Raw genomic sequence first — 19,333 nt, 5'->3', positions numbered from 1 at the left:
CTGGACTCACTACGCAACATCTCCCTTGTTCTGAGCACCAGGAACGTAACACTTATAAACATAATGCGCCTTACACATTACACAGAGGCGGAACCAGCGGTGGTGCTAGGGGGCACCAGCTAAAATCTTGCCTAGGGCATCATATTGGTTAGGGCCGGCTCTGTATAAGGAGCCTCAATTTCACAGCTTGTCGCACTCGCACGGTATCATAACTGGTGTATGCCGCTCCTGGGAGGTGCTTAAAGTAGAGACATATTTAATGTACATACTTAACCCATGCTTATGGGCCAGGGCATAGATCAGGAACGTGGCTGGTATCCAGCCAGGCAGATCGCTGAGTATCGCTTACGGTCTTCAGTATTGTTTTGTAGTCTTTTGGATAGATCTGCAGTAAGGACACCACTGTGATCTGCCCTGGTCTCAGGATTATGAGACGGGTAAGGGACAGCATATTTTAATATTTTTCTTCTTAAAACGTTTTTTGGGAAGGGAGCTGTGGGCACTGGAGACGTAGAAGAGGCAATAAAGGCAGTAATGAGGCAAAGTATGAACCGGAGAAATAGCGACATAGATTAGGGAAAAGGCACTGGGGATGCTAAAGAGGCAGAGGAGGAGGTAAAAGCTTGTGAAACCAGGAGAGTGCAGCTGAGTCGAGCAGGTGGAAAAGACATGGAGGAACAAAACAGATTATATATGAGGCATTGGAGACAGGAGGGGTAGGTGGATGATATAGTGAAAGTTGGTGTGTCAGGTATGAGGAAAGTGGAATAGGGGCAGATGTACTAAGCCTTAGAGAGTGATAAAGTGGAGAGATATAAGGTACCAGCCAATCAGCTCCTACAGTAACTACCATGTTACAGGCTGTGTTTGAAAAATAACAGTTAGGAGCTGATTGGTTGGTACTTTATCTCCGTCCAAATGATCTCTCCAAGGCTTAGTAAATCTGCCCCTATAGGAGGTAGTTGCAAGACATGAAGAAGGTTAGAAATAGAGGGGGATACATTGGGAACTTACATGATGGGAGAGAGGGTCTGGGCCCCTTCCACATGGGAAATAAGACTGGGTAAGTGTTGTATCTGTATAATTTAGTACAACCAAAATAACAGAATGTGAATGTGGTGGGTTAAACCTTAGAGGCTAGGGGTAGGCCTGTGGAGCACATCAGGTCAAGGACATCGCTTCCATAGGTGCTGGGAGTACAGCTGCTATGGGGCCCAGAGCTGAGAGGAGGCCACCTTCCCTGTCACAGTTACATGTGTTATATACAAGAGTGTAGATACCATAGGTGCAGGGAGTACAGCTGCTATGGGGCCCAGAGCTGAGAGGGGCCACCTTCCCTGTCACAGTTACATGTGTTATATACAAGGGCGTAGCTACCATAGGTGCAGGGAGTGCAGCTGCTATGGGGCCCAGAGCTGAGAGGGGCCACCTTCCCTGTCACAGTTACATGTGTTATATACAAGAGTGTAGATACCATAGGTGCAGGGAGTACAGCTGCTATTGGGCCCAGAGCTGAGAGGGGCCACCTTCCCTGTCACAGTTACATGTGTTATATACAGGGCGTAGCTACCATAGGTGCTGGAAGCACAGCTGCTATGGGGCCCAGAGCTGAGAGTGGCCACCTTCCCTGTCACAGTTACATGTGTTATATACAGGGTGTAGCTACCATAGGTGCAGGGGGTGCAGCTGCTATGGTGCCCAGAGCTGAGAGGGGCCACCTTCCCTGTCATAGTTACCTGTGTTATATACAGGGCGTAGCTACCATAGGTGCTGGAAACGCAGCTGCTATGGGGCCCAGAGCTGAGAGTGGCCACCTTCCCTGTCACAGTTACATGTGTTATATACAGGGTGTAGCTACCATAGGTGCAGGGGGTGCAGCTGCTATGGTGCCCAGAGCTGAGAGGGGCCACCTTCCCTGTCACGGTTACGTGTGTTATATACAAGGGCGTAGCTACCATAGGTGCAGGGAGTGCAGCTGCTATGGGGCCCAGAGCTGAGAGGGGCCACCTTCCCTGTCACAGTTACATGTGTTATATACAGGGTGTAGCTACCATAGGTGCAGGGAATGCAGCTGCTATGGGGCCCAGAGCTGAGAGGGGCCACCTTCCCTGTCACAGTTACATGTGTTATATACAGGGTGTAGTTACCATAGGTGCAGGGAGTGCAGCTGCTATGGGGCCCAGAGCTGAGAGGGGCCACCTTCCCTGTCACAGTTACCTGTGTTATATACGGGTTGGGGCCGGGTGACCGGCGGTCGGGATCTCAGCGGTCAGCATACTGATGTTGGGATCCCGGCATGGGGTTGAGTGCAACGAAGCCCCTTGCGGGCTCGGTGGTGTGCTGTGCTTGCCACAGGTTCTATTCCCACTCTGTAACTGTTGTGGGCCCCCTACCGGCAGTCTGGCGGTGGGGATCCCAGCATCAACCCCTCCCCAACACCTCCTTCCTGAGCCTCTGGCCTCTCACGGTCAGTCTGGTTAAAACTTTGCAAGTCTGCATGTAACCAAGCAGTGAGCAAACGTTTCAAATTTCACAGCACATTTAAACTTTACTATTTATTTAGTACATATAGTACATATACATTTCCAGGTTCACAGTATGATTAGTCCAGAGAATTATACAACACAGGCAGCCTTATAGTTAACACAACAATCGTTGTAGCTAGCACATGAAGCATTACAGTTACAGGGGTAACTCTTCCCACTGGCTCCACAGCGCCCCACGCAGGACGTGAAATCCACCCCTGCACAGTCGCAGCTTCCTCTGCTGGTGGAAAGACCTCCATCTATACCAGTCTTAGAACTAATCCCAAACTGCTGTCCTCTGTACAAAGCTGCAACGGGACAGAAAGAGGAGGAAACAAAATACTATGTAATCATGCTTTGTTTGACATGCCTAGCAGAGCTAAAGTTCATATGATTGAAACATGGGACATTAATAGTGCAGCCTGGCCATAGTGTATAACTATTAATGGACTGTTAATCTTACAACTGAAACTGTGATTTACGGACCAAGAAAGTCAAATTTGCAACATGAAAAATGAGTGACATCTGCAAAATGCTATTTGGCGGCGCAGCGCACCTTGGTTTGTGCAGGCGTGCTTTGTATCCTCTGAGCCATATGAATCGTTGCGAAGGAACAACTGTTCATCGTGGACTATGGCCCTCATTCCGAGTTGATCTCTCGCTAGCTGCTTTTTTTTCATGCAGTTTCAGAGTGGCTGCAGACCTACTCCTACCTTGCGATCACTTCAGTCTGTTTAGTTCCTGTTTTGACGTCACAAACACGCCCTGTGTTCGGCCAGCCACTCCCCCGTTTCCCCAGGCACGCCTGCATTTTATCCTGACACGCCTGCGTTTTTTAGCACACTCCCGGAAAACGGTCAGTTACCTCCCAGAAACGCCCCTTTCCTGTCAATCACTCATCGATCAACAGAGCGACGGAAAAAAATCGCTAGACCTTGTGTAAAACTACATACTTTTGTGTGAAAGTACGTTTCGCGTGCGCAGTGCGGCCCATACGCATGCGCAGTTTTGCCATTTTTTTACCTGATCGCTGCGCTGCGATAATCGGCAGCGAGCGATCAACTCGGAATGACCCCCTATAGGAGGAGATGGGCAGAGCGGTGCTCAGCACCGAGTAGACACGTTGGTAATGATACTGACGACGTCACCTGATTTTTGCTCATTTGCATGCATTTAAGTTGCACCCCGAAGTTGCTAATTCAGACGCACGGTGGGAGAAATTTGGCGCTTCTGGGCGGTGACAGGCAGATGACTTATCAGACGCACAGAGTTGGTCCGTTTTAGTTTTGTGGGCACATAGGAGACCGTACTTGGAGGCTAATTCAGACCTGATCACTGCCGTGCGTTTTCGCACAGTGGACGACAAGGTCTGAACGGCGCCTGCACAGGCGCTGCAGTGCACCGAGGCATGCCAGAGATGCGAATTGCATCTCAGCCCGGCGATCGCCTCTGTTCGCTAGGCAGGAGGGGGCAGGCTGACGGCGTTGGGCCGCCGTTTTGGGGGCGCGGTCAGGGCAACACAGGTGTGCCTGGACCGTGCAGGGAGCGGGCCGCGGCGGCTGCATGACGTGTCCGCTGCGACCCAGAGAGCGATGGGTAGCTCCCTGCCAGCGATTTTGTACCTGTGCGGTGGGGGGTGGGACTGACATGCGGGGCGGACTAGCCCTGTGTGCTGGGCGTCCCCCCGCATGTCAGGGAGGCTGATCGTAGCTGTGCAAAATTTTGCACGGCTACGATCAGGTCTGAATTAGCCCCTTGGATGGAGAAACTGCACCTGCCATACTGATGGTGCGAATTCCGATTATGCACCGATGGTGGCGCCTAAGCAGGCAGCGATCGGCATTACAGCGCGTACAGATGCCGCAAGTGGGTGTCTCTGTCCGTGCACATTTGGACACGAGTATTTACACAATGGAAGGACTTTGTAGCTACATTTGCATAAATGGTGCACTACCATCTTCACGCTGAAATAATACTGGGATGTTACACCAGCTGAGGTCAGGTCTCATCCTTTACTTTTAGTGGGACCATTGCATAGTTACCGACATTCTGGCTGCTCTCTGCGGGAGAGAGCAGCCAGGTCGGCTCACAGGGCGGGCAGGGGAGGCTGTGACGAAGAGGAGGGGGGTGGGCCGGAGGCGGGACGGGGGCGGAGCAAGGGCAAGCGGGGCGGAGCAAGGGCGGGGTCACGGTGATACCTTTAAGCCACGCCCCCCGCTCTGTAATGCCGCGATCACCGGCATTACACTGCAGGGGGCGTGGCTATGATGACGCGATTCAGCAAGATTTGCGTCATCGACTGCCCGGACCGCCCACTTTACACACTAAGTGGGCGGACGGGCAGGGGGGACCCCCGAGAATTGGGAGACTTGCCTGCTCTTCCGGGGGGCCGGCAGGGTCACCCGATTTTCGTGAGCCTCCCGGCCATTCCGGAAGAGTAGGCAAGTATGGACCATAGGTATATGTACTTGGTGTGACCAGACACAGAGTCAAGTTGGCAGGCCAGTATTTGCTTCGCATCAGCATCTCTGTTGCAGGTAGTCCAGCCAAAGGTGTGGTGTGGGCGGAGGTCCGGGAGTACTGTAGGATGGCCATCGAATGGTTCGATCAGTGATTTACATCGATGACAAGAAACAGTAAACAAGTTGTGCGCTGCTGACGGCCACTAGCCGAGCCTCATTCACGATTGCGTCACTTCCAATTATGCAAATATAGCGTAGCTGATGCCGCAACGATCTAACAGCAGGATCACATTGTACTGAACACTCATTTTGAAAAAAGAATGGCTGATTCCTGCTCCGGGCCTGATTGACAGATGGCCGCAATGTCAATTTTGTACGCAGGCGTGTCGTGTCCGTTTTGGGGGGATGAAACTGCTTGCAACTGTGACCCTGTACGCAGTCAAAACAGAGCCGGCACCTCAGTTCCATCGGCCAGTCTGTGTGGACATATGGGGCCAACTGTAATAGAGTGAGAGTTTCAGAAAGTGAGAGATTTGGTAAGGTTTTGCAGTTTTTTGTTTAAAGTGGCAATCATTACTACCCCTTTTCCACTAGCTCAAAAAACACGGGTAAATGCACGGGGGCGCGCATTTACTCGTGTTTTTTGCAAGTGGAAAAGGGTCAACCCGGATCAAGTGACCCGTGAATCCTACCCGGCTATCTACCTGGGTAGGACACGGGAATGATCCGGGTAGGGTTGTAGTGTAAACGGGAGCCGTGTCGATGCGACACGGCTCCCGTTCACAGTGCATAGGGAGGGCGGCGCTGGGAGACCATGTGATCTCCCAGCGCCGCCCCTGCCTCGTCACTAGCGCGTCACCAGCCCGGCAATTGCCGGGTTGGTGAGCGCTGTCTGCAGGGGGCTGTAGCACGGGTCACAGCCGTGTCAGGCGACACGGCTGCGACCCGTGCTACGCTAGTGGAAAAGGGGTATTACACTGCAAGATCAACCTGGTTTTGCAGTGTAAATGATTGCCACTTTAAAAAAACAACTGCAAAACCTCACCAAATCTCTAACTTTCTGAAACTCTCACTCTATTACATTTGGCCCATGGTTTCTAAGGCCTTAATTTACGTCTTTGAACACAAGTGTCTGGGATGTTTCCAGCAGCCATTTGCATACATCTTTGAATCGGCGAAAGGGGAAAGCTGTTATTATTGGTGTAGTTGTTCCTTGTTCGATTTGCTTGTAACAGGCTACATGCAACTTGGGTACTTGTTATCTAAAACATTTGTGGCCACTTATAATGAGTTTGAATTGTACACTGTGTTTTGTATTTACAGCATACTCGTCTGCTCTTCTGGATTTGCTGGGAGAGAACTCCCCATCACCACCACCACCACCTATCACCCCACAACACCTCCCCAGCCTCCTACTTTCAGATCAGCTCTGTGTGTTCACAGTGTAAAAAAAAGAAAATAAAGTAAAACAAAAACAAAAACATACTCACCTGTCCAGGAAGCCGGTGTCCGTTGCTCCGGTGAGCGCTGCCGGGCGCTGGGTCCCCCCTTATGCTGCAACGTGACCCCGGTGCAGTAAAGTGACGCTGCAAAGCAGCAGCGCACTTTACAGCACCGAGGGCCACCGCAGCACACAGGATCCGGCGCCGGGCAGCCCAGCAGGAGCAGTGCGGGCCGGCTCCCTGGTATGGTAAGTATGTTGATCTGCTGGGGAAGAGGGAGGGGGTCCATGGCGTGCGGGGGTAGTCGCAACAGGGGGGTTGACCGGGCGGCGGCGGTAGCGGCGATGTCGGCAGAGGCGGCACATGTACAGCAGGATATCGGGGTATTTTTTACAAAAAATACCCCGATGATGCTGTGGAGTGTCATCACAGGGACAGAGCTTGACCGCAAGCTCTGTTCCTGCATGCAATAATTGATACATCCCTGCGATGTAATCAATTATCACAGTGTGAGTTTGGGCGATTTTATCACCTGTCATCAGCATCCTGGATGTGGATCATGGTGATAAATAGGCCCCTTAACCTGAAATTTTACTGAAACAGTCTTAAAAACTACAGGAGTATCTGTGCACTCTATTACAGACACATGACACTCCTCCCACATCCGTAACAAAGTGACTCCTCCCACATCTGTAGCGCAGTGACTCCTCCCACATCTGTAGCACAGTGACTCCTCTCACGTCTGTATAGCAGTGACCCCTCCCACATCTGTAGCACAGTGACTCATCTCACATTTGTAGCACAGTGACTACTCTCACATCTGTAGCACAGAGACTCCTCCCACATCTGTAGCACAGTGACTCATCTCACATTTGTAGCACAGTGACTACTCTCACATCTGTAGCACAGAGACTCCTCCCAGATCTGTAGCACAGTGACTACTCTCACAATTGTAGTGCAGTGACTCCTCCCACATATGTAGCACAGTGACTTCTCTCACATTTGTAGCACAGTGACTCCTCTCACATTTGTAGCACAGTTACTCCTCTCACATCTGCAGCATAGTGACTACTCTCACATCTGTGGTACAGTGACTCCTCCCACACCTGTAGCACAGTGACTCCTCCCACACCTGTAACACAGTGACTCCTCCCACATCTGTAGCACAGTGAACCCTCCCACATCTGTAGCAAAATGACTCCTCCCACACCTATAACACAGTTACTCCTCTCACATCTGTAACAGTGACTCCTCCCACATCTGTGGTACAGTGACTCCTCCCACACCTGTAGCACAGTGACTCCTCCCACACCTGTAACACAGTGACTCCTCCCACATCTGTAGCACAGTGAACCCTCCCACATCTGTAGCAAAATGACTCCTCCCACACCTATAACACAGTTACTCCTCTCACATCTGTAACAGTGACTCCTCCCACATCTGTAGTACAGTGACTCCTCCCACATCTGTAGCACAGTGAATTCTCCCACATCTGTAGTACAGTGACTCCTCCCACATCTGTAGCACAGTGAATTCTCCCACACCTGTAGCACAGTGGGGCATGTTTAGGAAAGGGAGAAAATTCCTATTGCAGGCTAAAACAGACCGTATGCATTGAAAAATAAAATGCTTAAATAAAGTTGTTGTTTTTTTTTATGCATAACTGTTTTCCAAAATTTTGGGAAACTTTAAAACAATTGAGATCAGTGTAATGGAAAGCCGGCTTTTGCGTGCGCACGATCGGAGAGACTGGCTCAGCAGTCTTGTGCCTGGCGAGTATTGCTCAGCTCTTGAAGTAATTTAGTCTTTGTTAAATTGCTGTAATTAGTAATAATTTTCATTACGATGTACCAAAATCTGGGATCATTTTACAAGTATACCATGACAGATAAATGGATGTGACCGTTCCAATGTTGTTTGTAAATGTGGGTGAGATTTTATATAGCCAATGAAGTAACTGAAATATTTTGTCAATGAGCTAGAAGCAGCTCTAACAAAGTTCCATCTGACTAGTATTTAATAGAAAAACTATTCAATTGACCTCTATATAATATAGATCATCTTTCTGCACAACTTGTGAACTAGCTCCTCTGATGGTGGACAAGTTGTTCAGAAATTGTAACCCATTCCCAAAACGTGGCGTGTTCAGACCGGAGTAGATCGTTTATTAACACTGGGACAATCCAGATTTGCCGATGATCTCAGGAATGATGCACTTAAAGGCCACTGTCCAGCTGACATCTGGGGCCGGATTCAATTGCAAGCAAGCTGTTTATGGCAAAACGCGTTACTTATTTATCAGCGAGTTACAGTAGGCTGATTCTGCCACACGTCTATAGGGCGAACTCGGATGTTTTTTTATGGGGGCAGTCATTTACAAGGCTAAACCATACTTTGTAAATGATTGCCCCTTAAAAAAAAAACATGCAAGTTCGGACTGCATCCCGCACGGCCGCTGAATTCGGACTTCATTACATCCCAGCCATTATGTGTGGAACTGCCGGGAGCTGTTCAGCCAACTTCTGGGCTACTTGAATTGCCTCCTTAGCAGAAGCGAAGCTGCATTTCAGTTCTCTTCCAGGACCAGTCGGCAATCATCTAGTTTGGACTGGCAGTGAAGGCGTTTCTGCACAGCTGGAGTTACAGGAGAAACGTCATCTTGCAGCTGAAAGTTTAGATTTATCCTGAAGATAGTACATCTCATCCTGATAAGAATACCAGAGAGATCCAGGACACTGATATCAGATGAGCACTCTGTGTATTTTCTTTTTGGCATACACAGTTGTATTGAGTATAATTTAATTGATGGTGTCTAACCTTTAATACAGTATGTTTGGCGCCCCCTGTCTCTAGTTGTGAAATGTTCCGATTTTCATACATGGAGCAAGTGCATGTCAGAGAGGCTGCCATCTTGTATGTATAACTTCTTCTTCTTCTTCGTCTTCTTCCTACTACTACTACTACTACTACTACAGTTATTATATGGAATTATAAATTATATTTGTAACAATTATATTTTTAATTGTATTATATTGGAATTATCTTTTCGATTAGATACACAATATCTTTACTTAGCGCCATAAGTCTACATATTGCTTAAGTGTACTTGTCTGATAGTGTGATTAGAAAATATCCCCCTACATCTTAAGATCCCACTTAAGTCTGGAAAATATCTCTGATTGCACTCCAGGCGGGGAGATTTATCAAAGCTTGGAGAAAGAGAAAGTACCAACAGCTCCTGTCATTTTTTTTTTTTTTCAAAACACAGCCTGTAACATGACAGAAGCTGATTGAGAGAGATAAAGTGGAGAGAGATGAAGGGGTTTATTCATAAAGCAGTGAAAAGTGTGGAGAAGTGAGCCAGTGAAGAAGTTGCCTATGGCAACCAATCAGCATTAAAGTAACATTTATAATTTGTATACTATACAATTGTACGGAGCAGCTGATTGGTTGCCGTGGGCAACTTCTCCACAGGCTCACTTCTGCACTCTTTTCACTGCTTCATGAATAGACCAACCAGCTCCAACTGTCATTTTTCAAGCACAGCCTGTAACAGTTAGGAGCTGATTGGCTGGTGCTTTATCTCTCACGACTTTATCACTCTCCAAGGCATGGTACATCTCCCCCTTTATCTCTCTCCAAGATTTGATAACTTTCCCCCCTGGACATGCTCTCCACTGGAGAGTCTCCAGTCATATATATCAACTCAAGACACGCTTTATTAATACTCAGGAGAAAGTTCTGGTTATATCACTGCACCTCACGCCAATGTGAAACAAGGAGACATCTTTTGGTCCCCATACATCTGGGGTTTATTGGGGCAATGCCCCGATCCCCTAACCCATGGACCCATGCATAAAAATCCTGATTCCCCGATCCCGGACAAAAACGGTCAGCATCGGCCATTTTTAATTTCCCTGTTTCCCCAACGGATCACCGATCAGCGTTTTCCGTCAGGGTCAGGGAATCGCCTTATAGATGTATGGTGGCCAATGCCCCTCTACATTGAAAATTGTACTGTTCTATCATTTGGGTTTGCAATAGGGCTGCTAGAGAACAGCCAATCAGACAGGTCCTGTGAAGGCAGCCATTTTGAGGGACAATCACTAAGAACCATTGACACCACTGAGACAAACCAACAGTCATTAAAGTAAATTAACAGGGAATGGTATTAAAGAAGTGGTGGCACAACACACTATACAGATATTGTTTATTGGTGGCATAAACATTTCTTACTTCTCGTTCTTGTACAGTGTATGTTTATACAACTTTTGAGGGTGATCCATGAAGTTATACTTTACAGGAATCCTTATAGTCGGCACAACACTTATTGCCGCTGCTACATGTGGCGTTACAGTTACAGGGGTAACTACTGGAGTTGGCACCACAGCGCCCCACACAGGATGTGAAATCCACCCCCACACAGTCACAGACGCCACCTGTGGACAGGCCTCCGCTTATCCCAACCTTAGGACTGATGCTGAAACGCTCACTGCTGTACAGGGCTGTAAAAGGAAGGAAAAATAAGGCGTTCAAATTACATCACACCATCCGGGTCTATTTAATTGCTGACACAAACACGATCAGAGGCCACGAATGGGGTCACATCCTGCACGCAGTGGACACAGACATGTTGTGGGCTAAACCAATATTCATAACAATGCAGCCTACTCACTAGGAAGTAATGATGTCACTGAAATATTAAGTGACTCAGTGATGTCACTGTTTCCTAGTACAGTGATAGGCCGCTTTCGAATATTGATTCAGTCCTTAAAATGGCTGCCTCTGTCACATGCCTTGTGATGTCTCTGGTTCTTAGTGAATTGACAGGTATAGCTTTACAATATTTATTCACAGCAGAATAATAGTCTGTCTCCCCCTACAAAATGGCTGCCTCCATATTCTGTCACAGTGGCATCATTAGTTCATACTGAATAGATAGCTATGTTTACACATTTTATTTTTATATTCAGACCACAAAATTAGCGGATTGACTATGGACCTCATTCAATGAGGATTCAAAGCGGCTGAACTACACAAGTCCATCGATGTTTTTGTGCTGTGTATGCGTGTGAGCCACAGTGCGCGCGCTCAGTGATTGCACTCGCAACAAGGGATCAGCCGCAAGTGAGTGACAGGAAGACAGGGTTTGGGGGTGGGAACGAGGAGTAGTCAGGTAAACACAGGCGTGTCATGGCTGTTTACATGGCGTTTTCTAGGCGTGCTTAAATTAGCAATTACGATCTTAGTTACTACTGGATAGCCCTCTGCGTCCCAGGACAACTGCTCAGCCTATGTGTGTCTTCAGAGGCACTCAGAATCTCTGCGATGACCTGATATGCGATGATGGTACCAATGTTTCAGCACTTGTAAGCCATTGGACAGAAATTAGGGTGCAGCAGTGGGCTCCCTATGCACAGGTTAGCTTCTGCCCATATTAGCATATAGGGGGTCATTCCGAGTTGATCGCTAGCTGTTTTCAGTTGCTGCGCAGCGATCAGGCAAAAAAAACGGCGCGTCTGCGCATATGTATGCGGTGCAATGCGCACCCGCGTCGTACTATTACAACGAACTATGTAGTTTCGCACAAGGTCTAGCGAAGCATTTCAATCGCACTGCTGGCCGCAGAGTGATTGACAGGAAGAGGGTGTTTCTGGGTGTCAACTGACCGTTTTCAGGGAGTGTTCGAAAAAACGCAGGCGTGTCAGGAAAAACGCAGGCGTGGCTGGGCGAACGCAGGGTGTGTTTGTGACGTCAAATCCGGAACTGAATGGTCTGAAGTGATTGCAAGCGCTGAGTAGGTCTGAAGCTACTCTGAAACTGCACAAAAAATTTTTGTACCCGCTCTGCGATCCTTTCGTTCGCACTTCTGCTAAATAGCGTTTGCACGGCTGCTAAAAACTGCTAGCGAGCGATCAACTCGGAATGACCCCCATAGTCGCAATTGCAGAAGGCAAAAAATAGCAACAGCAGCCGCATCAACAACCACATATGAATGAGGCCCAATGTGTAGGTGATTTTATTCAGTCTTCTGTAAAAACAAGGTCCAACCAAAAGCCAGCGTCTGGGGACTTGCTAAAGGATTCTGTGGTCAGGGTGGGACTGGCCCACAGGGGAACAGGGGAAACCACCGGTGGGCCCTACTGCCTGTGGGCCCTCCTCCTCTAGGGATCAAGTTCCAGACTATTTAGTGCACTGGATTTATGCATCTCCTATATAATAGCCCTATTCTGTGACCTTGTGATTCATTTGCTAACGCTGGGCGGAGTTACAACACTGGGCGGAGTTAGTCAAATGAGTCACAGAGATCTGGCCAAATCTACAGGAGACTAGGAGCAGAAGCAGATAGCATGGGCATTGGGCATGGCACAGGCAGGGGTGCAGACCTCCCAGCTTTCTGCAGGAGCTTTATCCAGGCAGAAGGAGGGAAACACACTCGGCGAAAAGGGGGCGTGGCTTCACGGGAGGGCCCCGTTTTCGTCAGTGAGGGAGCATGCCCAGCGCTCTGTGAGCTGCTGGCATGCTCCCAGGGGCTGATTATGAGTCCGGGGGGCCCAGGGCACTTGTGACAGGGGAGCCCTATCTCATGGCTGTGCCTGCTGTGTGTTAGGGGCGTGGCCTAATCGCGCCCACGTGGCCACGCCCCCTTATGCAAATTTCGATTTTCATTTTTATTTTTTTGATGGGATTTTGGCCCCTCAGCTAGGGCTAAATCCAGAGGAGGTGGTCGCTCCCCCTTACACACCCGCACAGAAAGAAGAAAGCAGGGAGGCTGCTGCCTCCCTGCAGCACCACAGACCTGCCAATATGCAGCAGCGTGTGCTGACTGTAGCACAAATGCTGCCGCTGTTGCTGGCAGGACGGGGGGGGGAGCTTCTGAGCTGGAACAGAGCTACTCCAGCCGGGGGGCCCCCTAAAACTGTGGGGCCAACGGTACGTATCCCCTGCCCCCCCCCCCCCCACCTTAATCCGGCTCTGCTGCTGGAACCCCCCCATTAATCCGTACCCCCTGATGCCCCCTCTCCCTCTGTCTCCACTATTCACCGCTGCTCTGCTAAGCAGAACAGCGAGTACAGGAGCTTTCCAACTGCCCCCCCCCACCGCGGGACACTGCGACCCGCGGGTGGGACAGCGGGACAGACCCCCAAAAATGGGACTGTCCCGCGAAAATCGGGACATTTGGGAGGTATGGGGGTGTGTGAGGGGTATGTCATACAGACAGACGGGCACCGGCTCACTGTGTGCTTGACCCCCCACATCGGCATACTCAGCAGGGTCTCTCTGGTGCGGAGGAGCGTCACTTTCTGGCACACTCCACGCTTCTTAGCTGCAGTTTTGTGGGTCACCAGCCGCTGTGCAGGTTCCGTACTGCCTCTGTTATCTCCAGCCCCAGCAACCCCACCGCTAGCTGCAGCACTGCCACACGCAGTGAGGTGCACCCAGCTCCTTCACACACTTTAGCTGGCGGGTAGCGCTACAGAAATCCGAGCTGCTTGCAGGCTCTGACCCACTCCTCCCTCCAGCCGCAGCGCCTCCTGGGAGCTAACCAGTCACTCCCAGTCTCCCCTTACCACAGTGCCCGGAAGCCGTGAGGTCCGCGCCACGTGCATGCTATGACCCCCTCCTCCCTCCAGCCGCAGCATCTCCTGGGGGCTAACCAGTCATTTCCAGTCTCACCTTACCACAGTGCCCGGCAGCTGCGCGAGGTCTGCGGTGTGTGACTGAGGAGGGGGGGAGGGATGCGGACGGGCAGAGGAAGCAGGAATCCAGCCTGAGAGAGTCAGCCATGCCAAGTCTCCAGCAGCAGCAGATCCCAACAGGTTGGAGTGGAACAGCAGCAGCCAGCAGCAGTGACTCCGGTAAGACACATCTGTCTGTCACCACTGTTTTGTCCCTAATACCAATCTCTCCCGTGCCCTGTGTTCTGTCATGTCCCTGTCACCCCTGGCCTTGCCCTGCCACCCTTATCCTGGCCCTTTCACCCTTATCCTGGCCCTGTCACCCTTATCCTGTCCCTATCATTTCTGTCCTGGCCCCGTCACCCCTGTCCTGGCCCCGTCACCCCTGTCCTGGCCCCGTCACCCCTGTACTGACCCTGTCACCCCTGTCCTGGCCCTGTTACTGCATACCCTCCAACTACCTTTTATGGCATATACAGTACCCGCAGCGCCTCCAGACCTCTCCCCAATGCACCACACCTCCGCACCTTCCCCTCCACCACATGTGGCACTCCACCCCTCCCCCACATGCTGTGCCTCCAGACCCCCTACACCACCCGTGGCTCCCACTCCTCCACCCCTTCACCACCCACAGCACCTCCAGGCCCCTTCCACCATTCACCCCCCTTATATGTCTCCCCCCACACCTGCCCCCCTCCACCCGCAGCATCTGCAGACACCCTCCTCCATCAGCGGTCCCCCCCTCACCCACCAATGGCACCCCCGCACCTGCCCCTCCACCACCTGCAGCACCTCCGGACCTCCTTTCCCATCCGCCGCAACACCCATACCTGCCCCTATCCTACCCATGGTGCCTGCGGTCCCCTACCCCACCCCCGGCACTCCCGTCCCTTCCCATCCCACAGCACCTCCGGAACCCTTCATCCATCCACAACATCCCCACACCTGCCCCTCTCCCACCCGTGGCACCCCTGCCCCTCCCCCACCTTCAGTGCCTCCGGACCCCTTCCCCATCTGCATCCCCCACTCCTCTGCCCCTCCCCCACGCGCAGCACCTCCCGAACCTTCCCCATCCGGGCCCCACCCCCACTTCTGCCTCCCCTCCACCCGCAGCATCTACAGACACCATCCGCAGTCCCCCCCGCACCCGCTACATTCTGTACATCGTGCCCTGCAGGTGCTGTTCACGCCGTCGCAAGGGGCTGCGCCTCCTTCACCATCGCACGCCCTTTCATTGTGCAATATTTAACCACTAACAAAGGAATGCAGGTAATACTCCATATAATACAAATATTAAACCCCAGAAAGGCATGCAAGGGTTAAGGGGGCGTAGCCCCTTGCGACGGTGTGAAGAGCGCCCGTAGGGCGCGATGAAGCACCTAGTTATACATATGTTACATTATACTTCACAATAATTTGGTTCATTATATATTTACCAAGGGGCACAGAACATGTAATGGTTAGTCAAACCTCTGTGGTGGCTGGCCACACCCCTACTGGAACCAGAGAAGAAGAATCATGGTAGTTTCTGGGACCACCGCTTGTCAGAAGAGAGTTGCTGATGGAGACGAGGCATCGCAGCGAGGGTGAGGGGGTCAGCTAGTATAATCTATAAATGCTGGGATGCTCCTGTGAGATACTGAGCTGTCTGCAATCTATCTTGCTGTATCCGTGACCAAACTTAAATGTTTTATGATCTGTGCTGTGTCTTATACATACACAGTTTTGGGAGGTACATACACATGTGCCTTAAAGTGACAGCTCAATATATATCCGGGAAGGTTCCGGTATGAATGGTCGACCATGTTATGGTCGACAGTCATTAGGTCGACCACTATTGGTCGACATTGACATGGTCGACATGGACACATGGTCGACACGTGAAAATGGTCGACACGTGAAAGGTCGACACATGAAAAGGTCGACATGAGTTTTTTTACTTTTTTTGGTGTCGTTTTTTTCGTAAAGTGACTGGGAACCCCAATTAGTGCACCGCGTCCCCTCGCATGGCTCGCTTCGCTCGCCATGCTTCGGGCAAGGTGCCTTCGCTCCGCTACCGCTTCGCTCGGTACAGACTACCGTTCCAATCGTAGTCCACGTGGATCGGAAAGTATGGAAAAGTTCCCCAAAAGAAAAAAAAGTTAAAAAACTCATGTCGACCTTTTCATGTGTCGACCTTTCATGTGTCGACCATTTTCATGTGTCGACCATGTGTCCATGTCGACCATGTCAATGTCGACCACTAGTGGTCGACCTAACGACTGTCGACCATAACATGGTCGACCATGTGAACGGATACCATCCGGGAATCCATTATAGGTTTTACTTTCTAGACTGGGTGTTATTGTGTATTGCAGTGGGGCGGATGTATTATGCCTGGAGAAAGGATAAAGAACTGATAAAGCAGTGATAAGTGGAAGGTGATAACGCACCAGCCAATCAGCTCCTAACTGTCATTTTTCAAATCCGTAATGATTGGCTGGTGCGTTATCACTGTGCGCTTATCACTTCTTTATCCTTTCTCCAGGCTTAATGCATCTGTCCCATTGTTGTTTGTGACCTTCAATTTATTCCTTAGCAGAATTCTCTGCCTGCCCTCAGCCTAGGCCCTTATTCCGAGTTGATCGCTCGCTAGCTATTTTTAGCAGCTGTGCAAACGCATAGTCGCCTCCCGCTGGGGAGTGTATTTTCGCTTTGCAAGTGTGCGAACGCCTGTGCAGCCGATCTCTACAAAAACATTTTGTGCAGTTTCTGAGTAGCTCTGGACTTACTCAGCCCTTGCGATCACTTCAGTCTTTTTGGTGCCGGAACGCCTGCATTTTCCAAAACACTCCCAGAAAACGGTCAGTTGTCACCCACAAATGCCCTCTTCCTGTCAATTTCCTTGCGATCGGCTGTGCGAATGGATTCTTCGTTAAATCCATCGCTCAGCAACGACCAGCTTTGTACCCGTACGACGCGCCTGCGCATTGCTGTGCATACGCATGCGCAGTAGTAACCTGTTCGCTGCACTGCGAAAAACGGTAGCGTGCGATCAACTCGGAATGACTCCCCTAGTGTTTTAGTCCAACTTTGGTACCATTACTGTTTGTGTATGACGAGCCCTACTGTATTCACATTCTTACTTTGTTGGTTGCTAGTTAGCCATAGTGGTCCGTGACTAAAACTAAACAACACCGGGAGGCAGCTGGTGAACACATTAAGGTCTGTGAGTAATAGGGCTACTAAAACAAAGACCACGGGCCGGATGTATTGCAGTGTGAGTTTTTAGGCATATTCCAACTCAAACTTTCTCGCACTTTGAGAAGGTGCTGGTTGGTGGCTAAACTCGCAAATGTAATGTAGTGCAAGATCTGGTGAAAATACAGACCAGAAAAAACATGCACAATTTAATGTGAATTTCATAACATTGGGGGTCATTCCAACCCGTTTGCACGCAGCTGGTTGTCGCAGCGGTGCGAACGGGTTGGTTCTGCGCCTGTGCGGCGGCCGCAATGCACACACGTGTCGTTGCCCAGCGTCGGCCGTCACCGGGCAACGACCAGAAGAACGAAGAAAGCGATCGCTCGCGCGATCGCAAGAAGATTGACAGCAGGAAGGCGTTCCGGGGTGGCAACTCACCGTGTTCTGGGAGTGGTGAGTACAACGCAGGTATGTCCAGGCATTTGGAGGGCGGATGTCTGACGTCAATTCCGGGACCTGCATCGCTGGATCGATCGCACAGGGTAAGTAACTGTTACCCTGGTCTACTTCTACACAAAACTTTTTTTGCATAGCAGGGCTGCACAAGTGCTCGCAGCCTTGCTATGCAAAAAATCCCTCCCCCCATAGGCGGCGTCGGGTTGATCGCACGGGCAGCAAAAAGTTGCTACATGCGATCAAATGGGAATGACCCCCATTGTGCGAATTTGGCAGAAGCATGCACAGATCAGTGAGATCCGTGCATGCTCTGTCTGTAAAAGTTGTGAAACAGTTAAAAAGGTTTTTGTTAAAAAAAAAAAAAAACAGACGTGCAGCTTCCCCCACCCCAAAAGCATAACAAGCCGGTCCCGGGATAAAAATTGTCTAGGGGTTCCCCGTATTTTAATAACCACCACCAGGCTCTTGAACCGGTTCTGTTTGCAAAAATACAGGGGGGAAAAGGACCCCATATTTTTGAAACCAGCACTGGTCTCCACTAATCAAGGAGATAATGCCACAGGCGGGGAACACATTTATATAGGTCCCTGCGGCCATGGCATTAAATCCTCAACTAGTCACCCCTGGCCAGGTTTACCTGGAGGAGTGGGTACCCTACCAATAAAGCGGTCCCCCCCCCCCCCCCCTTCCAGGCACTCAAGGACCGAGGTGAACAGGGCCATCTTAACAGCAGTGAAGGCCCCTGGGCACAGCAATGCACTGGGCCCCCTACCCATCCTCCAGCAGCAGGGGTGGGAGATGCTATCAGCGGCAGCTTTGATGTACCGCGGGCGGTAGAGGGTGTTCTATCTTCCGCTCAGCATGTAGGACCTGGAGCAGTAATTTCTGCTAATTACTCCTTTACTGCACAGATGGTGCTAAACTGTAGAGGGGGCATTGGGCTGAATGAAGAAGGTACATGACTTCCAGGGTGGTAGGGGGTGTTTAATATACGTAGGGGAGGGGTGGATAGTGGAGTGGGCTTAATATTTAGCATTGTCCGGTGGAAGGGAAGCTTGCTTGACTGCCGAAAATATATTTCATAGCTTTGTATGGGATAAAAAAAACTATAGAGTCCCATCTTTCAGGAGATACTGGGGACTTGGGGATCAGAATTCAGGAGCCAGAGCAATTCACCAATGAAAATCTAAAACTGCATATTAGACGTGTGGAGCTGGAGCAGGTGGAAGGCTGATATCTCTGGTTCTGGGCATAGTAGAGACAAGCTGCCAGTGTGCACCAAAAGGGGAGAGTCCCAGCTTATACCCTCAGAAAAAATCTAAGTCGGACAGAACCCAAGATATCTGGCTGGGAAGAGCAATTAACAGTCTTGGATGGGGACCACTGCTTTCAAGTCGGATATCTCCGTTTCCCCAGGTCCAATTTAAAAAAATCTTGTACCCCTGGAAAGAGGGGATGCTCGGCTATCAACCTAGGGCCCTTATACTCCTGGGGCCATTGGGCAAGAGCCCATTGAACCCATACGAAAAGACGGCCCTGGGGATGAAGTCCGGGGCTATGGTCGCCACCCGTGGACTGTGGGTGGC

At 50.4% G+C, this 19,333-nt stretch overlaps 1 protein-coding gene across 4 annotated transcripts in view; it reads right to left on the bottom strand.

Annotated features, from left to right (window-relative positions):
- Window positions 1-2,535: 2,535 nt before the first annotated feature.
- LOC134947464 (deoxyribonuclease-1-like) overlaps window positions 2,536-19,333 on the bottom strand; it is a 75,619-nt gene continuing 58,821 nt past the window's right edge. For 3 of the 4 annotated variants that reach the window (XM_063935549.1, XM_063935552.1, XM_063935551.1), the window contains one exon: window positions 2,536-2,833. In XM_063935549.1, the coding sequence (XP_063791619.1) occupies window positions 2,616-2,833 (218 nt within the window). In that variant the 3' untranslated portion in view covers window positions 2,536-2,615. Of the gene's footprint in view, window positions 2,834-10,625; window positions 10,935-19,333 lie in introns of those variants that run through there. The other variant, XM_063935550.1, reaches the window with a different exon arrangement.

The sequence above is a fragment of the Pseudophryne corroboree genome, chromosome 8 (genome assembly GCF_028390025.1).
Source record: "Pseudophryne corroboree isolate aPseCor3 chromosome 8, aPseCor3.hap2, whole genome shotgun sequence".
Classification (NCBI taxonomy): Eukaryota; Metazoa; Chordata; class Amphibia; order Anura; family Myobatrachidae; genus Pseudophryne; species Pseudophryne corroboree.
This window is presented reverse-complemented; position numbering and strand designations above follow the sequence as displayed.